Source organism: Indicator indicator, chromosome 21, assembly GCF_027791375.1.
Source record: "Indicator indicator isolate 239-I01 chromosome 21, UM_Iind_1.1, whole genome shotgun sequence".
NCBI lineage: Eukaryota > Metazoa > Chordata > Aves > Piciformes > Indicatoridae > Indicator > Indicator indicator.
In genome coordinates this window covers 7,936,686-7,959,258 of record NC_072030.1, presented here as the reverse complement: position 1 = coordinate 7,959,258, position 22,573 = coordinate 7,936,686, and the positions used below count along the sequence as shown (strand labels likewise).

The window sequence follows — 22,573 nt, the reverse complement described above, 5'->3', positions numbered from 1 at the left end:
CCTATAAATGTCAAAGTTATTTAAATGTCTTTTTACAAATAGGCAACAGAAATGAACATGCAGCACAGTTGCTCAAGGTGAAATTAGGTAAATCAGTTGAAAAGTTAAAAAAGGAACCAAGATCTTCTCACTTCTAATTTTAAGTCTAGCAACTTTCCAGTTGCTTCTAGTGAAACAGCATGCAACTAAATAGAAGAGATGCAGTGTTTAATAAGCATTGCTTAGCACACAAGCAAGATTTTGACTACTAAACAGATGGTATGACTTTTTCAAATAATCTTTCTCAAACAAATGAGTTAATTAAATAATTGAGTTCTGAGAAAGCTGTCATGTCTCCGAATGTACCTGCTTTCTGTGAGAACACCTGACACAATGAACAGACCTTTGCAGAAAGAATGTGGTTCAGACAGCTGTAAAGCTATGTCACCACACTCTGCAGCATAAAGGGACTGCTAAGCAAAACAAAAGAATTTATCTCAGGAAGCCTGAAATACCACAAAAAGCAATTACAATGAACATCTGCAATAAAAAAAGTGGAACATAGGTTTTGATAAATATAACAATGCTGGAAGATCTGAGCAGAAAATTCAAGCATGTACAATCCTAAATTATTCCTGCAGCAAATATTTGCAGTAGTCTTCCATACCCTATGCAATAGATCAAATCTCCTTGAATATATACACGTATGTGTAATTGCAATCAAAGTTAACAGCCTCTTTTAACCTGGAATTCTGGAGATTTCAATCTTGCTATGCTTTCTTCTAAAGAAAACTCTGCAGTATTTCTTTTGTAATCATTTATTATTGAAACACCACTTTACGTATTATGTAAGAACTTTCATCTGACAATTAATTGAATACAGAATAGCAAAATAATTAACTGGATTAAAAGTAAGCTCTAAAATAGTTTGAATGTGCTGGAAATTAGTCCATGATAATTAGGCTTGTATTTCCACTTGCACAAATTCAAATCAAATAGTGTCTGTTTTCATCCTGCATTCTGATAGAAGATATTTCCAGTATTTTACATGTACAATTATTGTCATTATTGCTTACAGCCAAACTCTTGGACAGATTTTATGCTTGCAGCAAGTAGAATCTACACTCTCATTCTACTGGATTTGCATTTTCTTTAATTAAATTAATTTAGCCATATCTGTATCTTATCTCCTGAAATTATTTTCACCAGAAAAATTGGAACAGCTAAGTTTCTTAATATGATGAACTTCTACTTTAAGAAGGACACCAATAAAACTTAGCTGTTTCACTCCAAAATGAAAAGAGCAGGTGCTGCCAGTCTCAACCTGAAAAACAGAACTGTGCTCCAACATCCAAACCCTGGGTGGTATCAGGAGACAACATTGCTCTCCATTCCAGTGAAGGAAGATTTCCTTTATCTGTACAAAGGGCTTCAGGTTTTTGCTGTCCTAGACTGCTTCTTACAAAGCTCTTTCTTTGACTGAGGTTTCTAGACAGTCTATGTTAATTCTGGAGCTTGGGCTGTTTCAACAGAAAATACTGCCAGGCTAAACTGGCAGCTGAATTCAGGTGAGTGCTTCAGTGCTTCTTCCACCCTGTACCCAGGAAATGTGGAGAAAATGTATTCCTTTCAAAAATGACTGCACAGTTCCATATGGTGAAAAACAATGGCCCTGTCTTACAGGGAGCATAACAAATTGTTTCAGCATCTTCAGCCAGAGCCTTCCTAAATAACACAGAAGTGTCCAGATTAGTTATTTAGCACTGGAGAAGGGCAAGGGAAGGGTTCTTTTTGCTGCAGCTTTGCCTTGCATCTATACTTGGAGCCTGGCCATACTCACTTGAGTGAAGCACACCACTGGTGGGTGTATGTGAAACAGTTTTTCTCCTGGTGGACCCAAGGGATTGGCAATGTAGATGCAGGGTCCTCCTGCAGTTAGTGCTCTAGGCTTGCCTGATGCATGCCTTGAATGGGCAACTGGTTCAAGTTTCACTGCTGACAGCAGCACAGTGGGGACATACACTACTACAAGCAGAATGGTATGTAGCAGATCAAACTCCTCTTGTTACCACAGAAGATGGTCATGTAGCACCTGCTGTGCCTTTATGCACAAGTTACTCACCCTGAAGCTAGTGTAGATTTCAAGTACAGACAGACAATGTGTTTGAAAATTGAACTATGTTAAAATCTTCCTATTTTTCTACTCTGTAAAAAAAACCCCAAACCCTCAACACAAATATTCTCTTACTCTAAACTGTATTTCTGTAAGCAATTAACTCCCCAATTCTGAGATTCAAACAACAAAATAGTAATGTATTGTGCACTTTACAATAAATAGAGTATAGCAATTACTGTTAATTGCATATGAAATTCTCAATGAGACCTAGAATGAAACAACGGTGGCAAGCAATTTACTAGACTGTACTTTTGGTGCCAAAATCAATTAGGATATTCCAAATCCTGTAAACATTAATTGTAATTAGGAAGCTGTGTCACTGTGCACATTTGACTGATGTCCAGCATATACTGTCTTGTGTTTAGCTACAGGGAAGACTTACTAACAAATCTTTTAAGTGGCAGTCTACATTTACAGCAGGAGAACAAAGTATCCACCCTTATATACATATACTGCTGCTGCTGCTGCCAGCAGCTCAAGAGTGTTTAGGCCCACCCCTGGATGTCATTGATAAATACATATTAATAATTAATTAGTAGGCAATACTAACTAAAACAGAATGAGGCTGAATACAAAGCTATGTTCATAGCACTAAGCTTATTATTCAATGATTATTAGATGATTTTAGTACTAGGGGATTACAGATCCCTTCAGGGGTTATTCTGCAGTGAAATACCACCAGTTGCACACTATCTTACTACTTCTAAAACATAATTTCAAATATATTAGATTCACTCAAGCAATAAATAAGACAATGAACAACCTTAGCACAAAGAGGAATTATACTCATGGCATACAGCATAGTTTGGGGGGTTTAGCACTAATTCAGTTATAGTCAGTCATATACCCTCCATATTATAGACTAGTCTCTCCAGATGGACATACAAGAACAAATGGGATATAGAGAAGGGACCATTCATCTTGCAAGTTCTTCTTGCAGACTCATGGTTGCTTTTCCTCAAGCCTGTTCCAAGCAGAGAACAACTGCTCTCCTCACTTCCCTCTCAGAAATACGAAGAGATGTGAAAGAAAGAAACATTGGCAGCAGCTTCTTGTTCCCAGAAACCGTAATACCATAGCAGTGGGATACTTAAGAGAACGGTGTGGAAACACTGAGCCACAGTTTTCATGTCTTCCTTCCTCCCCCAAGGAGGCTCAGCTGGATGGCTCTCAGATCTGGGGAATTCCTTGGGTTTTTAAGAACTCCAGGAATTCTGCTACTTCTAAAGGAAAAACAAACATACATAACAAAGTAAACTGATGGTAGTTTTCTAGCCACTGTTTTTCCCTCTGGTATCTAAAATTTTTATTCTTGACCTGAAAGAAAATGCAACTAAAAATAGTAATAGGGTTCCTTCTCAGCTCTCCAAGAGACTGCTACAACCCACCTTCCTTGCTAACTGGAAGGCACTGATGGGATTTGCTAATTTTTCAGCTACTTCAGCTGAATGATGTTAGGGTAATTTCTTTCTTTGACCACTCAGTATTTTTTAATTTGTCATCCAATATCCCTATGTAGATAAGACACCCACCAATTTCTACTCCTTATCCTGGTCTCACACGACTCCCTAAAGCAAATAATTAAATTAGAAAAAAAAAAAAACAAAACCAAAACCGCACACTTCTGGTAGTTTGACTGTATTATGGAAAAATATACCTAAAACTATGTTACATGAACATTATTTTAAATCTTCTCTTTAGAGTCAGGTGCTTGTATACATCCTCTCTCAGGAAGTGTCTGTGATTCTACTGCCTTTCCCACCTTTCCCACACTATTCCCACCATTGGGCTGACATTTAACAACCTATATTTGACTCACTAAGTTAGCAAAAATTAACTTTCACACTGTAGATCTCTAACTTTCACTGACAGTGCATAGCATTGAGTGGAAAATTTATCATATTCTCATATTTTTAAGGAAGAATTTCTTAATTCTTGGAATTATGCTTCTTACAGCATACAATTATTGTTCAAGTAAGACAAAATGAAATAAATGAGACCACTAAAATGAATCACTATTACACTGGGGTAAGTCTTTTGAACAGGAGCAGTCATTTCATATTTTATGCAAACACAAACTATAAGTCTTGGATATAAAAAAAATACATGAAGGTCTTATATATCAAATCCCCAGTCAGCTCCAGTAGGGTACAAGTAATTTCCCTTGTGTCAGTTTCTTTGAAAATGCTAGTCTCAGAGATTATTTTGAGTGAAAGCAGTAGTTATGAGGTCAGATTTAGTGGCTCTGGTTTAACACCTTTAAAATCTCATTGTCAGGAGGATTAAGTTTTGTCCCCAAATCATAGAAACTCAGATGAATGTAGGCAAAAATAGTAGTTTTTGGAATTAGTAAAATCTGAATCTTAAGAAAACATTTCACTTGCAAGGAGAAGAAAAAAAAATCGAAAAAAAATTTACAAAAGAGAAGAACAGGAGGGGGAAAGGAAGGAGGGAAAGGGACCATGCACTTCAAAGACCTGTATGTTCCAAACTTCCAGACTACTGGAAGTTGGACTGTTAGCAGGTTGCTTAGTAGAGTCACCTCAGTGTTAAACAGTATCTCTAGAGGACTTTTATGTAAGGGGCTGGTGGTTTGTTTCCTAAATGTGAGCAAAAAATGCATGTTTAGACATACTGAAATGACTAAATTCGGTAAAAACGCACCATTTAATTGTGTTCATGAGGCAAACTGAACTTTGGGGGTACATTATAAAGGCTTCTCCCTCCAAGATACTTACGTTGTATTGTGCATTTCTACTACAATAATGTGGACAAGATTACCATCATATAGCCCTTTGTGCATCTGCAATCCAACCCAGGCCATGAAAGTAAATGTTTGAAACTCTTATGCCAAAAAGGGGCAGTAAACAGCAAAATGCTGGGACATTCAAAAGGTAACTGAAAGTTACCTTGTTAGTCCTCTTGCAGTCAGATGCAGGCTACAGTGTGGGGAGGGATTTAGGTCTGAAAACAGAAATCTAAACTTGTGAACAGATATCAAGAAGCAATTCCATAGCTAAACATTCAGATTAAGCCCAGCACAGAAACAGAGGTTTTAAAATCCTCCTTATGCTTTTATTTATGCCCACTTGAATGTCTACTTTGTCAAATCTCTGCCTTCCTTGCTGACAACAGAGGCACATTTCTGTTTGCTAACCTACACAGGAGGAAAATAGATTCTGTTTATTATTTATAAGAGTAAAGTGCTGAGAGGCCTCAACAAAGCAGAGGCTCTAGTTGCCTCTTCACTGTGAAAACAGAGCACACCGTATTCAGGAAGCTACTTTTCCACCCAAGTCCTTAGGCCCGCTGTTTTCTCTTGGCTGCTTTTTAGGCAGTTTTCTGCTCAGTGCTTTACTAACATCACACTTGAGACATGCCCTGCTTTCTCTGCTGATTACAGACAGGGAATTAGCTGGAATTTTAACTGCGTATCAGTATTGCAAGGCAACGGAAAGGGCAGGGGAAAAGCAGCACTGGGAGATTTCTCCATGATCACACACCAGATGACTGGCACAGTTAAGAAAAGAGCCTTAGTTTTCACAGCCCCAGCTAATAATTTGTTCCACTCAACTAAACCATGCTACCAACTATGAACAGCATCCCTGAATCAAACAAGTTTGTATTTTAAGTTGGCATTAACATATTGTGGACTAATATTTGCTTTGCAGAATTACAGCCAGGCATCTCCTGTGCTATTTTGTATGTTCACAGTCCTCCTTGGCTGGGGCTAAGCCCTACCATTACCTTGAACTAAGCCTGTCAGCATCACTCCATTCATTCAATTGCTGCGTCAGGAAATACTCTGTAAAAGCTTGCCTTTTTTTTTTTTTTTTAAACTCCTCTCCTCCTTTTTTCCAAAGACTAACAGGTAAAAGAATAAACAATATTTAAAGTACTTAAGGACTTAGCATCTGTTTGCTGTTATTTACCAGGAACATTTCTGTTTGAAACATTGTAAAAGCAATCTTTAATCAAGAGCTAGTTACACAATACTCCTTTAATTAACATTTTTTGCATTCCTATCCTAAGAAAACTATTTTTATTTATTAGCAACATTTCCAGTTTTAATAACCCTGGCACGTGCTATACTATTTACATGAATCCAAGTTCTTACGTGAATACTCACTTTGAGGTGATGCTTCTTTTAACATCAATAATGTTATGATTGCAATAAATACACTGTAATGGCTGCCAACCATATTTCAAACTGCTGGGACTGCTACAGAAAATGAAGAACTGCTCCTTCTTTACAGGTTTGGATGTTGGAGTCCAAGGACTTCTCTATTTCCCAGATGCAGCTGGCTGTTCTTGCTGTCACGCACTGCACGACACTCCTTAACTGATTGCTTTATCATATTTTTTTTCCCTGATTGAGATAGCACTAATTTTACAGCTTTCTGTTTTGCTCACAAAGAAAATAAAAAGGGATTTTTACATGGTAAATGTACAGCAGTGAAAATGTCAGAGGATGGAGGGACTGCACAGCTTCTTTTCTCCTCCATCTCCTATACAGCATACATCATACTAGACACTGTTAAGAAAGCTAGGGCAGAGGAATGGAGAATGAAGAGAGAAAAGCAAAGGGAAAAGGGATGAACTCATGTCTATACAATGTTAAATTTACCCTTGGCAAAAACAGCTCACCAAGTCAGCAAGACCACCCTGAGCACATATCCAGTGTGGGAAACAATTTGGGATACTGCTCAAGAGAAAAGGGCCTGGTGAAATAAAAGGCCGTCCTGATTCGGAGTTTTGAATTCCCTAATTCCCCTCCCCACCTCCCTGGCTCTCAGGATTTTGAATGAAACATTAATACTGCTTCAGAAGCTTCTTCCCTCCAAGGCCAATCAGCTGCTCGGCAGGGCGTGAAGCGGTTGTTCATTTGAACAGCTAACGAGGGAGTGGAAGGACAGACCTAATTCTAAGGCTTTTCCAGCACAGCTGAAGCTCACATTTGCCTTGACACATAGGGAATGACCTGAGGAGCCTCTCTCCGGTTTGGAGCAAGACAAGTGGTGCTGTATTCACTCTGCATAAAAAAGGCCTACTTGTCAGAAGAGATAATTTTTCACAATTCAAACATAAGATTTTTTTTTTAGTTTTAGTTTTAAGATTGGAATAGACACCTCATCCTGCCTAGTACCATGGCAACAACTACCACTGGAAATCTTCCTCATGACAAGGGGTACAGAAAAAAAGGAGGTAAACCAGCCAAACCGCTGAAAATGTCAAATCCCAAAACTTCCATTTTAATAAAAATTCTATTCCTTCTCATGGGGCACAGGGCCTTCAGGATGAGAAGTAAATATTGAGAGTGGATTTTAGATGTTCCTGAAGGTGAAAAATTGCTCCCTCTCCAATTCTAGAGGGAAAGAAAGAAAAGTTGAGGTGGCTGGAGGTGCTGCTCATTCTGTTGCTATTGAGCTCTGTTCTGGTTTCCAGCACCCAAGCAAAACAGAAAAGGAGGAATCAAAATACACCAAAGGAAGAAAGAGCAGTGCTGGGTCTCACTTGTAACACTACATCACAGAAGGACAGACGCAATATTTACTGTCAAATCTCTCTGGCAAACTTGTACCTGTGCACTGCTATTTTGGGCACTGCTTTTAGCAATTTTATCATCACTGGCTCACAGCAGCAGTAGGAAAGAAATCACCTTGACTAGTCAAATCACTCTTTATAATGTAATAACAGAAGAAGAGACAGGTGGAGAATGAGTAAGGCAGACAGGAAGAAGACAGTAACTTTAGAGTGAGCGGAGGTATAAAAAAGTTATACCTTCTGCAGTTAACAGAAGCTGGCAGGCACAGTGATGCTGCTGCTGCATAGGAAAGAGACAAGGTGACAGGTTTTCCTTATTAGGCAAAACCACAATGGCCAAGCTTTCCCCTTCTTGCTAGCCACAGCCCTGCTGCCAGTGTCAGATTATGCTTTCTAAGGCAGACTTGCCAAACCAGGAACCCTCAAAAACCAACCCCACAACAAACAAACAAAGTAATGAGCATCTGATGAGACCCCAAGGCAGCTAACGCATTTGGACAGATCTGCTTTTATCTTTTTCTACAGCAAACTCCCCAAACAAGCTCAAAAGGCTTTTGAATTCAGGAGGAAAAAAAAGAAAAAAAAAGGCTAATGTTAGTGTAATATAAACCAGAAATACAGCCTCTTACAACAGAGTATACTGTAACAAGCTATAGCCACTACTTTTCCTATCTTCTGATAAGCAGATATATCCTACTTTTTTCCTCTAGGTGGGTTCTGACATTCCATGCTTCAACTCAATTAACTCTTAACTTCTGAGTGACCACAAATTTGCTTGGTGCTCTTTGATCCACTAAAACCACAATGGGAAGTGACGTCTCCCTCTTCAGAGCCTTGCCACCTGTTCTGCTTCTCACATCCATTTCCCAAGCAGCACAAGCAACAGGCTTCATGCTCATGCCTACTGCACCACGAGGTTTCACCACTCTTTCTTTGTCAAATAGCTCTACATTTAGAACAAACAAATCACACCAAAACCAGGTCTACCCCTCACCCTTCTGTTTACAAGCTAAGCCTCATTTCTGACCTCCTTTTATTTTTTGACTCATCAATCACCATTAACATTTATCAATTTAAAAATTATAAAAAATTCTAAAGTTTAAGTTAGACTTTTGTTACCCTGGATACATTAGTGGCATCTGCAGAAACAGGCACTTTTCCTGATGGCATGGTCTACTGCAGAAGAAGTGACAATCATAGAATTAAACAAAATTTGAGCTACTGATTTATTAGATTTGTGTCTTGTACTACTCAAAGCAAATTGGTAAAGCTTAAAAAATAGTACTGATAAGAGACGTTTCTGTTCAGAGCTTTCCATATTTGGTTGCTAATTTTTCAGCAGGTAAGAACTGCCATATGCCACTGCTACATATCCTACATCAGCCCTGCTATGGGGAATAGAATAGAACCAACTCAATACCTGCTTTATTTCCCTGTAGCCAGACTTAGGACCCTCTTCCTTTGTGCTGTGCACAGAGACCTTAGCCTAATGAATACTTGAGACCACCCTATTTATGGTAGGCTTAAAAAACCAAACAAAACTAAACCCAAAACAAACAAACAAAACCCCCCCAAGCAGATAGAATAACTTTTATTACACTTCTCTGGAAAAAAAATATTAAGAAATATCCCTTTTAAATGGGTAAAACTCCTGATACAAATGAAAACAGAAGTCTGTAACACTTACTGATATTATTATTGTTATTGTTACTATTACTATTACTGATAATTTTCTAATTAGCATTGAACACTCCTTTCTATATAATATAGTAGGATAATTATTACTGAATTACAAGTTGTAATTACACCTTTTGAAATATCTTAATAAGTAATGAAACTATTAACGCTAAAGGTGTGAGCCTCTTGGGAATCACAAAATAAGCAGAAAGTTTTAAAAGAGATGTATAGAGAACTTTGTCCAACTATGGCCAGATGCCTAGTGAGATAATCTGTGTGAAAGATGAGTCAAACATTATACATTAACTGATTAAATGACAAAACAATTGCATTCTGAAATTACACTAAATATGAAGCGAGGACAAACCGTATTGTTGAGGTCAGAGAACACAGATGAAATAAAACATTTTAGGAAAACAGGCACTAAATAACATGAGATGCTGCTTGAGCAATGCAGCGGGAACACTGATGTGAAAAACCATCTGAAACAGATGTGTATGTATACACACAACCTAGAGAGCCAATGGAGAAACCAGACACAGAGTGTTTTTTATGAATACAAAAAAAGTTCCATTGCATGTGAGAAGGAAATATGTGGGGAGCTTCACAGACAGTAATGATAGAATGAAAAAACTTTGAACAAACTTGATGATGGAAAGGTAATAAACTGAGGAAATATATTTCCTAGGAAGTCAGTTGGGTATGTGTGAACTAAACTGGGGGCGGGGGGGAAAAAAGGAGACAAAATACACTGGAAGGAATGGTCCTATTTCAAATCCTAATTCTTGTAAGTCTAGAGAGGTGTTGAAAGTTTTAACTCCAAAATCGTAAGTGCCTGACATTTCTTTTAGTTTGGTGGATTTATATCAAGCATCTAAAAGCTTTTGCTGACAGATTATGTATTCTTGGACTCTTCCAACATTTATCTTTGGTGGACACATGTCGATTGTAAATTGGCTGACACTTACAGACATATATGCCAGTTTCGACTGCATCCACCGTATTTCTGAATTCCAAGTAACCACAGGAAGTATACAAGATAAAATCCTGTAGCACACGTCTGCCAAAGGAAGCCAAACTGATTTTACTTAGCTAATGAATGTCTAAAAAAATAAAAATAAGTGCAGCTGAACACATTGAGCAACTTAAAACACACAAAATTCAGTGTGATTACAATAGCTAATGTAACAAATGTGCAAACCACCAGCTGCTGTACATAACATTTTCTTTAAGTAACAGAATTATTTGTTTATTCTCCAAATACATGGACTGCTCAACAGTGCTACAGAAACTGCAAAAATATTTATCTTGTAAGATTAACTTTAGGAATTTTATGAAAAATCCTTCCATCTGTAATTAATTATTCTAAATTCTTATTCCTTGAACTAAAATTTTGTTAACAATAAAGCTTTAGACCAGAATAATCTCTCTTGATCCCTTTGATCTAAATAATGCCACAAAAGATCTTAAATTAATGACAAAATATAGCAAGAGATGCACAATACAATGTTCTGAAGTACAACTTTGCACTAAACCAACAATGATCATTATTTTTAGTGGAGGAGAGCTAAACCCTACGAATGTGGTTTTAAACTTAAATACATAAATTGCAGTTTATTTTCAACCTCTACGTATTAAACACTGGTGATACATGGCCTCAAGACTGAATTTAGCTAAATCTCTGTTATGACAACAATAATTTTGGACTTATGGTTCTAGGTCTCTGAATTGTCAGTGTAATTAAACTCTCACCGATTAGTTTGGAAAGCAAATTTCCAGAAAGCTATCTGGGGTGACATGTGGCCTATCATTTGTACTTGGGTCACTAAATGCATGGATCATATAAAAATGTAACAATTCAGAACTTTTCCAGGACTAAGAAACAGCGTTATTGTAACACAGGTTCATGGGGGCTTTTGAGGAATTAATGATCCATAAATCCATTACAGTAACACCTCTACTTTAGTGAGCAGAGCTTTGTGTGTACAAACGTAAACTGTTGCCTGCAGAAGGCTTATGGATATTTCTTAGGAAGCTATAGTTAGCAAATTGTCTTCCCTCTTTCCCCTCTCTAGGAGGAATGTGCAAATCCCTCTGAAGTAAGTTATGGCAAATGCAGTGCTAAAGTTTTAGTGACAAGTACAGTCATACCTACAGGGGCTAAATTTAGCCTACTGTTTTTCATCAGCAAAACCTGCATTTAAGATGAGAATTCAGGTGTAAGACAAACTGTGTGCTGTTTAGCCATCCTGATTTTTAAAATGTTGATGTTTTTGTCATTACTCTCTAGGTTATATTCAGTTATGTATATTTTTGTTACTCACAGTTCAAAATAACCATTTTCTTCAATGTTTACTGCACATTTGGAAGACACTGGCATAAACTGTGGAATGACTGTAGAGATAACTGACTTCTGATTCAATCAGTACTTTATTCTAACTCCTAGGATTACTTTACAAATATGCTTGTGAGTAAATAAATATTATTTGTATGTGCACAGTGACTATAGTAAACACACAAATATACTCCATTAAATACAAATGGATATAGTTGGCAGCAGTCTAACACAAGCATAACACAGTATTATGCTATAGTTTCAGTGCTAAGTGCATGCTGTAAAGAACACACATTTGGTGTAATTCCTAAATAAGTGAGAAGTAGATCTAAAATGGCAATGGAAGACAGAAAGCTCTTGCTTTCCACACCTACATTGACTATGGATGCAAGGAAGGGCTAGAAGCCACCTTCCTTGTATGTTTTTCTCATAGAGTTAAACTTACTTCTCCCCACAATGTCCAAGACCAGGCACAGGACAGTAGTTTGTCTTCTCAAGTTAGAGGAAAGTACTACTACAGTGAAGTAGCTTTACACCCCTGAAAAATGTCAAGTAATTTCAGTAGTGCCAAAATCTGTCCTTTCATGTTTGAACAGTGGTTAATATGACTACATGCTCCAACCCCATCAAAGCTCAAGATCAGTTTTATCTTAAGAATTATATTTGTAGCATTCATTTTCTTTGCTTCTGTAGTGTAAATCGTAACTTAAATAGCTATACATCTTTCAGTTACCAGGAAATATGAACAAAAATCTATTATAGCAAAAAGTTTCCTGCAATTAAATTAAAATCTTTATTTTATTTAAAATAATTTAGTTATAGCTACATTATTAAGCACACAGGTAGTCCCTTTTAACAAACTTTGCTCTTTTTTTTTTTGCACTTTGCTTCAAAGTTTAGCTATCTGTTTAAGACAAAAAAACCCACAATACTAAACTAACAGTATGACAGGAAAATCTCTGAGAGTGTATTTGTTTAAATGGAATTAAACTAGCAGAGCATCTCAAGATGCAAGCAACAGGAAGTAATTATTTTCACCTTCTGCAAATTTATTCCTGACTTTTCAAAACAGAAAAAGAATGTACACTTTTATTCAAAAGTACAGTTTTTTTTTTTTTAACTCTTGAACTAGCACTTTGGTTCTTGAAACCCAAAGGACCTTGGGCCTCGCACTTCATTGATTTGACATCAGGTTGGTGAACATGATTCCCATGTGCCCTCTATGTGGCAAAGAGTTTTGCAGTAGCACAACATACAGAATACTATCAGTTTGGAGTTGCAGCATCTCACATTTGTTTTGCAACAGGAAAATAAAGTTAAAAATATGAAAAGCAATGGCTCATAATGAGTTAAATAAAACACAAACTGAGTTATTTCACCTAGTCAAATCTTTTTCATGTCTTTACAAATTGTAAACACTTTTAGTATTTCTCTAGAGAAATCTATATGCACTTGGCATCTTGATGAAACTCTGCAGCTTCGTAAATTCCTGGCAATGTTGGTGGGTTGAGGGGATAAACCACTAAATCACCTGAGATACAAAAACTTGAAAACACCATCTTAAGAAATGAAACTACTTTCTGAAGACAGTTTTTGTTATTAAATTCAGTTCTGAATTAAAGGAAAGCTTGCTGGGATGCTATTTAATTGCAAGTATTAGCTTTCTAGGGAAAGACCAGTCTTTTGGAATGATACTCTCCATAGAAACCATTTGCTCTCACATTCTGCCAGTGTCCTGGGAGGCCACTTTATGCCAGTTAGGCCTTTTTGTTTCTTAGTGCTTTTCTGTTTCCTGAAGTTGAATGTATACATTAAAAAATAAAGGACCAATTAATAACATTCCTAAATTCTACTGCAAGACTGTAACTGCATCTTCTCATATACTGTCTTCAGTATCTATCACATTTCCATGCCCGTATGTTTTAGATTGTTGATTGTTGACTATCTGTATTAAAGTACTAAAATCTGACTTTCTGTCATGGTACAATATTGATCTCACATTTATGATCTGTAGAATACTTTATGCCCAGTGGTCATCACTATACCTACAATATTCACCATATATTCTGTTTTAGCATCTATTAGTCAATTTTAAAGCACAGAATTAAGAATATTTTAAGACCTTGCTGGCTTTTCCTCATGGTGTGCAATGCAATACAACAGAAAAGGAGGGCAAATGTGACTTTTAATTGCCTAGCCTGTTTCTACATCCCTTATCTTTGCAACCATCTTTTTTTATCCAGTCCTTAAGTTCAGAACAGTTTCTTCTGACCTTTGCAGATTTTTTTATTCCATGTTTTCATGGGCTGCATACTTTTTAACTAAAAGAAGAAGACCTCAATCTGTAGAATGTACTAAAGAGATAACGCTTTGCGTAAGGTTGTCTTGGTGTTCAACTCTTGCACTTTTCCTTTACGTAACTTAATTTTACTAATATTTAGCAAACATCAGCAAACATACGACAACGCGTTAAACACTTCTTTGTTCTATCTAGCAGTCTCTAGAAGGTATGCAAGCAGCGCAAGTTGCTCTGAAGTTGGTAGCAACAACTACAAACCAAACACTACAACCAAAGGCAGTGCAGAAATCCATCAGGTCAACAAAGAGCAATGGCAGCCTAGCACTGCCATTTCTGGGAAGCGGGCTTTTTAAAAAACCAAAAGATTCACTACAGAACAACAGAAAAATTCCCAAAAGACCCAGAAACAGCTACAACAGAAACTAGTGACAGAAGCTTTAAGAGCATTTCTCAAATGCCTGAATGCAACTCCAAAGCAGCTACCATGGATGTGTAATTCATGGCTGGGTACTAGATAGACCAAAAACAGGGCACTTCATCCAACTGCTGAAAAACTTTCTTCCTCTCTTCTCCATATTAGTCTGCCTTATGAATGCATTACATACTTGGTGTACTCAGACTGAGCAATTTACCCTCATAAAATCCTTCTACGATATAGACTGTTATCAACATTCTGCAAATAGGGAACAGAGGAATAGAAGAAGATATTACCTTATTAAGGTATCCAAATGCTTAAGGATGCTTATTGGGATTGTAAAGGGTGCTCTGACATAAATCTTCTTGGACTAAATGAAGATTTTTCACTAAATATACCTGATTTGCACTTTTACTTTTCTGAAAAACCTTTAAAATCTGACTCACCCATGTCACTCTTTAAATCCAGTGGACCACTGCATTAAACCTGGAACTCATTAGCCCCCAAAACTACGCTCTAAGCACTTTGCAGTGCTTCCCATAATAGGGCAAATTACATGAAAAATAAAGATGCTGTGTGTGCATACCACAAGCATCCAGTCCCCTCCTGGCCCCCTTCTCTCCTGCCCTCCCAGTCTGAGTCAGACACCACTCAGACAGAGGGAGGCACACAGCCAACTGTATCAGATGCCAGGAATAAACGGGTGGATCTCCAGGGATCTGGCTGCTCAGTGCTGGGACTGAGGGGCGCCAGGAGGTTAAGCTTGTAAGCAAACCCTGATATGAGGCTCAGCAAACCCTCAGCTTGCTCGTTCCCTCAATTAGGTTTGATTTTTTTCAGTATCTACTCTATCTGTACAGTCTCCACCACTCCCATAACAAAGCCATCATCCATGAATGGCTCAAATCAAATGTGCTGTAAAATCAGCTGTATCCATCATGCAGTTTGACTTAGGCAAGTAGCCACTTTATTGCAGAAAAGCTTCTATAAGCATGGGGAAATGCTTTAATTCCTGTACAAAAGCTAATCATGTTTGTTTTCTAGCTGCACTTTTCTCAACTCTTACATAGTACGCATTTTTAGATCGCTGTTTTGGCTGGCGCAGGTAGAAGTTGCTCAGTTTGCCTAATGCACATCACCTTCACACAGGGTGGAGGGGCAATTCACAACAAAGATTGCTTCTTTTACCTAATTCTGCCAAGAAGATGCTGTCTTTCAACACAGGGTTTCTACACACCCCTGTTCAGACTATGTTCCTATGTTGAGACCCTAGTGGCTGGAAAGTGAACGGATCAGCTGTCAGGGCTTCTTAATGCCATTTCACCCTTGTTAAGTCAATGAACTCTCTATGTAAATCAAGCTGGATTTAGTCAGTAGACTATCCTTTGACTATGAATCGTGTTACTTCTTTTGGAAGCCATGTATTCAGTCTTATCACAGCCCATGCTATCACGCCCATGAAGCAACTAAACAAACTACATGGTCAGCCAGTTTATTGGGACAATAGATGTATTTTAATCAAAGAAATGTAAAATGAGGCAATTTAATAAATTCCTGACACTGCCACCCTACAGAAGTGTTTCCAAGTCAGGGCTTATGGATAACATGTTGCCTCCTAGACCCTCTTGAGACTGGCTGCAGTTGCAAAAACCGAAAATGTTAAAATTCAGGCCAATAGGAAAATGCTGCCTGTAGTATAACTGCTCCCTGCTGCTGCACATCAGCTGGCAGAGGTCAGGGACCGCTGCTCTATGTAATTGAGGAGGTTTCCAACAATACTGGCATGCTGTTGTATAATCATGGTTTAAGCAAAACAGGTTGAAATAGATACAGATTTTCTTTTATCCTTAGGTAGAGGTGATAAATTTTTACTGAACACACCATGTTTTAAAAACGTTCCCAAACAGATGCCAGGTACTCTTTTTGCCTGAGGCTGATAGAAAAAAAGCAGGTAGCTTCTGAAGGAAATCTGAAAAACTATTATCCAACTAGCTGAGGTTAAAGTCTCCATATGTATTTCAAGTAATTTACTATTCAAAGTGAGCCCTGATTTAAGCAGACACTTTTGGAATCATCACCTGATATACAAATTTCTGATTAATCCCTTGGTAAATGAAAATTACAGAAAATCACAGGTGTCCCTCACAAAAATGACTGCTTATATGAACAAAACAATTACATCTGCTTATATGCACAAAACAGTTAAATTTCCCTAATTTTAAAGAATCCTTACTAAACATTGCACAAATCACTTTCATTTGAATATTCTGAAGTGAGTAAAATGCCTGAATGGCTGCAAATAGGTTGGATACAAGTCAGCTGAATGTCAGAAAATTCCTTATTTATTGTGATTGCAGATCTTTTTTCCCAAAAAAATACTTCGTTTTGTTTCCCCCAGGCCTTTTAGCACATACAAGCATTTGTAAGTTGCACTCTTGATTCTAGACTCACTGGATTACAGAAAATATTAGAGTGTCATTAGGCTGCCCTATACAACATTAGCTGATTTATTTTGGAGAATACTAAAGGAATTAATACCATACTGTGATGATCAACTGATCTAATAGCAAAGCTTTCCAGTACAGCAAACGTTTATCAACTTTTCTTTTAACTCTCTAAATGTCTCCTCATACTGAGCAAATTCAACTCGAGGATGTGAAAATAAATATAAGGAACTCCTACTACAAATTGCAATGTGCCTCTCCCTTATGGGCAGAGATATACAGAGCATCATCAATATTTCAACATTTTTTTGCATCTGGAGCTCAGCTTCCTGATTAAAAAGCTTCATCGAGTTAAAGTTTTTCAGTCAGAGTGCTACGCCAAGATAGCAAAAAAGCAACTATAACCCAGACACACGTACACACACACAAAACCACTCAGTGTACGTCTTATAAGACCTACAACCTCCGCATCTGCTGCAGAAATCCAAGAAACAGTCTTTTTAGCTGGTGAAATACAGAACTGGAAAGTTAGGTTAAATCCTGTCTCATTTCAACTGAGCTACGACCTCCCCCCCCCCCCCCCCCCTCCCCGCTACTGTCTTACAACTAAACCCAGAGTGCTGGGGAGGGCCCCCGGAGCACAGCAGCTGCCCCTCGGCTCGTGACACTGCAGCAAGCTACGGAGGAGGCAGCGGCGGGCAGGGAAGCTCCGACCTGCCCCGCGGCCAGGCAGAGCTGAGCCGAGCCGAGGGACGGAACCGCCAGCCCTGCCCGCCCCCCGCGCTGCCCGCAGCCGCTCTGGCGGGGAAGCTGCCCCACGAGGGGCTCGCAAACCCAGTGGCTGGGCGCTGGGCGCCTGTAACGGAGACCCGTCAACACCGGGCGCAGCGGAGAGCAGCCGAGCCCGGGAGAGCGTCCTACCCCGGGCAGACTGGGGCAAATGCTCCCAAAACACCTCTCTCCTGGGGGACCCTCTTCTCCGTTCCGCCGCCTTCTCTCCCCGGCCGTTCGCACCCTGGGGGTAGTTCCCGCCGTGCCGGCAGGCCTCGCCCCACGGCCCACGGCCTCCGAGGGATGTTCCAGGATATTTACCCTCCTCCTGTGGCCAGGGCACGGGGGAGGCCGCCGGTGCCGGCGTCCAGCCCGCAGCCCGAACGGCGGCGGCCGTACCTGAGTCGGTGAGGCGGGGCCGGGCTCTGTCCCGCAGGTAGTAGATGAAATCGCGGCAGTTCTCGTTTTCCACCGCCCCGACGGAGCACAGCTCGGCCAGCAGCTGCAGAGCTTTCTGGCAAATCTCGTCCTCCCTGTCGCCGGGCATCGCCCCGCAGCATCCTCGGGTGCGGAGCGCAGCCCTGCGCTCAGGCGCCGCGCCGCTGCCCGCCGCCCGCCTGCAGCCGCCCGCGCCGCGGGGCCGCCGCCCGCATCCTCCCTCCGCCAGCGGCGCCCGCCCCGCCGGGCCGGGCCGGGCCGCCCCGCTGCCGGCTTCGTCCCGCCGCCTGCGCGCCGCTGCTGGGGGCCGAGAAGAAGGGGGTCCCACCAGTTGAATGCGAGCGGGGGGAGGGCCGGCGCCGCGACCGCCCAGCCTCGCTGTCGCAGCTCTCTCCCACGGCGGGAGCGAGCGCGGGGGGGCCGGCTGTGCCTCCTCCCGAAGGGGCTGATCGCCGCGCCCCTTTCCGCCTCGCACCCCGACCCGCGTCCCACCCGAGGAGCCCCGCTCGGCGGCGGGTTCTGCTCGGGGCAGACTCGCCTGAGTCTGGAAACAGGAGAGGGAAAAAACTTCAGAGGCGCCGTAGGGTCTGATGAAGGATGGTCCTAAGCGCGGGTTCTGACGGACAGCTCCTAGTCCTCCTCTCCACCATGGGCCAGGCCTAAACCTGCGCTTTGCTGGCCCACGTTTACAGTTAACAGTTTGTTAAATACCGTATGTTTTTCGTGTCTCCTGCCTGCCCCTATAAAGATACTACTCCATTCACTCAGCTAATTGTCTGGAAATTATAAGTAAGGCATGCTCTCCCTGCTGGGAACCTAGCACAGGAGGAAGTGTTTGCCTCTTGATCAGGACAGAACGGTGTTCTGCAGCACGTACCTGCTTTGGTTTGGGTGATGGCTCAGAAAGAGTTAAACACCTATGAGAAACCCTGGGCTGAGAAGCGGCCCTAGCTCGAGGGGAAGGCAGGAGAGCCTCTGCAGGCTGAGGACAGTCTGTCATTAAGCGTGTTTATCCTGACAAGTAGGGGATTTGTAAGGTGCTGCTTCGCTTTCTGCATTTGTGGGCAGGGAGGCTGGTGGGTGTCAGGAGGGGAAAAGCTGAGAACTGGCTGCTCCATTTAACTTGATTTTTTTCTTTCTCCTTTTTATAATAGTTTAAGCAAATGTCAGAGGCCGTGGTGAGCTTGGAAAGTTCAGACTGCTGTGGATGTTCAGCATACTGTTTAAAGACTGCTCATAACAGTTCTAGAAATAGTGTAGAGAGCAACAGCTTCCAGTAGAAGCTTTTTTCTTTAAGGAAAAAGTATGTCACTGAAATAACCTAAGACACATTCTGCAAATTGAGTGGATATTAACACCAAAAGTTGTTTACTATTGTAATTTCTTGTGTCCTAGTGCCTTGGCAGCATTGCTCATATCTCAAAAGCATTACATTTTTTAACTCACTTATACATGACTGTATAACCCAGGTATAATTCCATCAGTAAATATGTAACTCTTTCACATTAGTTTGTTGTTATTAGGAATTAATAATAGGTAATAAAATGATATACAGCTTTTGTTGCTGAGGTCATGTTTTTGAAGTTGGAGATTTTAATGATTTATGTTTTTACATGTAAGCATAGGGAAATTTCCTACTACTCTCAATAAATGCTGCACAAATATTTACCTTGGTGGTGGAAATGTCAGTATGACTGGCTTGTTTCTCCAAGCTTCCAAGGGGGTGGACAGACAGTTCTGAAGAGGTCCTGTCAGTCACAAGTCTTTTTCTGAAACTAAAGACAAGGCTTTAGTGGTATTGCTGCTCTTCCTACTTCAGAGGAGAGGAGGTAAAATTTAAAGAAACTGGTAGAAGCAGAGATAACAAAATATTTTTTGGGGGAAAAAGAACTTTAAGAGGTCAATAGGTGTGCAGGCATGTAAGCTCTCTAGGGGTGGAAACTAGACTGCAAACTTAAATCCATGATACAAAATCAAGTCGTGGCCAATGCTGGCAATATGTAATAAAGTGGAGGAAAGTTAAGAGTTATCAAGGACCAGTGACAGAGACATTAGTGAAGTATGGTCCAAGCTGTCCAGAGATCATTTGTGACCAAGTTTTGAATTACTGTACAATTTGTGCATTGTGACTCATTTAAGAAGATTATTGGGCTATATTTTGGTGACCTAGATGGCTTGGCTGTTCTATAGGTTGTACTCAGTCCAGGACAGTCAAAGTGATGTTAATGCATTTACTAGAGTGTGGGTGTTGTCCTGTGGGGCCACAAGCCTATCTGTCACTAGCCTGGGATCCTTGTCTGCCACAGAGTGAACTCTGGACAGCCTACTGAACAGCAATTTGAAGGTGCTGAGATGTTTGTAATGCAGATAGTGAGGGCTGGAAATTTTTTAGTCTGGTGGATCATGAAATTGTTTGGACATCACTATTAGTGAACAAAGGCATCTATTCTCAAAAGTTTTGAGTAGGTACTAAGTGCACTGCCTAAGCAAACATCCATGTCTCTTTCTGGAGATAACAGGATTAAAGGCGATTTTGTGTCTCAAGGGAAACACAACCTTTTCTTCCTGTGGTTCTTTGTGAAAACTGGATTGTATCTCTCATTTTATTGGCATTAATTGCATGATGCTGTTCTTGCAGGCACTCCAAGTTGTGGTGATTTTATTCACGTATCAGCTGCAGATTTTGCTCTTTCAGAGGGCTGTGTTATGTCTGAGATCCCCAGTGAATGCTGTGCCAAGTAATTTAGGTCCTTCGAGTGCATTGCATGATGCAGTGGGACACTCTTGTTCAACTTACCACAAGAGTTAGAACTTGTACAGACAATAAGTCTGGTTTTACTGTTTAGCTCAGAGCTGCCCTCACACAATGCAGTGTATTCAGACATTAGAAAAAGAATGCCTAAGCCTGCTACATATGCAGTCAAAATAAGTTTAACTGTTTGACTACAACAGTTCTGTCATCATCAGTTGACACGTTCTTCTTTCTCTTCTTGAAATAAAGCTTTTCCCCTGTGTTCTGGCAGTAACACAAGGGTTGCTTGGCAATGAAATCATCTTCAAAGCTACAGCGTTTCTGAAATGAATGCCTTTCTGGAAGAAACTAAGGCAACTTTCATCAGGATTTTTATTATAGATGTGCTGCAACTAGAACTTACCAAATATTTGTATCAAGTATTTGTGATTATTTGAATGACAAATAGGCAGATATAGCTCTTCATGTTAATAGATTTTTCTTTAAAAAATGTAAGAAAGAAGCCACGTGTGTTCAAGGAAATCAAGGAAACATGTAGGGCTAAATGCAACATGACAAACAAGGTTTGTTTTTGTTTGTGGGTTTGTTTGGTTGTTTGTTTGGTTGGGTTTTTTCTTCTTTTTTTTCCCCAAAAGTCAGAGTGGCTGAACTCTCTGACTAAAGAGTAGGATAAAAATGCAGAGATCAAAGAAGACATTGCTGTGGTTAAAGGATGCCATTGCACTTAAGGCAGGCACCTGAAGTCCAGGCTGTAGAAGGGAAATGCCATTGCAGCATCAGAGATTGATACATCTAGCAAATCTTTTATTGGCTCTGCCAGACTTTCTGCTTCACTGTCTCTCATAGGTGCATATACTCTTCACCTTTTGTTCTTAATGCTCATTCTTTTATGCTACTCAATAGTAGACAATGCTGTGGTGACCGTATCAGAAATAGGAACATGGGTAACTACTACTGAGTTTTCATGAGGCTGCTTCTCTGGGCAGCTTTGCTCTTGAGAAGCATTAGTTAGAAAATAGGTCTACCCCCACTGGGCTTTTTACTCTTCATCGACTGCTGGAAGCCACATGGAAAAAGGTCAGAGTTAACTAGAAGGAAGATGATATTATCACTCCAACCTCTATCATCCTGTAATTCTGTGTGATTCTGAGAATGTCTTATAAAATTCCTATAGCTGTGCAGCTACTAATATGGAGACATTTAAAGATATTGAGATCAATATTAAATACTGTGCTGAAGGAACATGAGGAAGGATGGTTGTGCATTATAGTATTTATAAAATTTTAAGGCTTTCTCTGTGGAATCACATGCCATTTATTGACATCTGTTCCAACTTTTAAAGCATAAAGCATAAACCCAGTGTTAAACACTAGCTTTGAGCTTTCCTTTGCAGGAGGCCTGTAAGCTATTTCTATGTCAGAATGAGCAAAATGCCATTACGGAGTTTTGTGAACGATGGTAGGTAGGTTGCTTTCTCACAGCAGTCTTGAGGGAAGAGCAATATCAAATCTCTTAGATACTATCAAGCATCACTAGAAGATGTGCTGTCTTAGAAGTTTAGGAATACATGGGTGACAGATGATGTCCTGATACAACTGGAACTCAGCTACCTTTTGTGAGTTGAAGCTACCTTCCAGTGAGTTGAAAGGGCGTAGATAATGAAAGAGTTGTTTGAATGATGGTTGTGAGAAAAAGCAATACAACTATTTTCCGTCTACTGTAGCTCATCAGCGGGATTTAGGG

General features: G+C 40.0%; 1 protein-coding gene across 1 annotated transcript in view; it reads right to left on the bottom strand.

Moving 5' to 3' along the window:
- The window catches only part of SYT9 (synaptotagmin 9), a 58,072-nt gene extending 39,885 nt beyond the window's left edge, over positions 1-18,187 (bottom strand). The window contains exon 1 of the mRNA XM_054390535.1: positions 18,040-18,187. Coding sequence (XP_054246510.1) covers positions 18,040-18,187 — 148 coding nt within the window. The remainder of the gene's footprint in view (positions 1-18,039) is intronic.
- Positions 18,188-22,573: the final 4,386 nt, after the last annotated feature.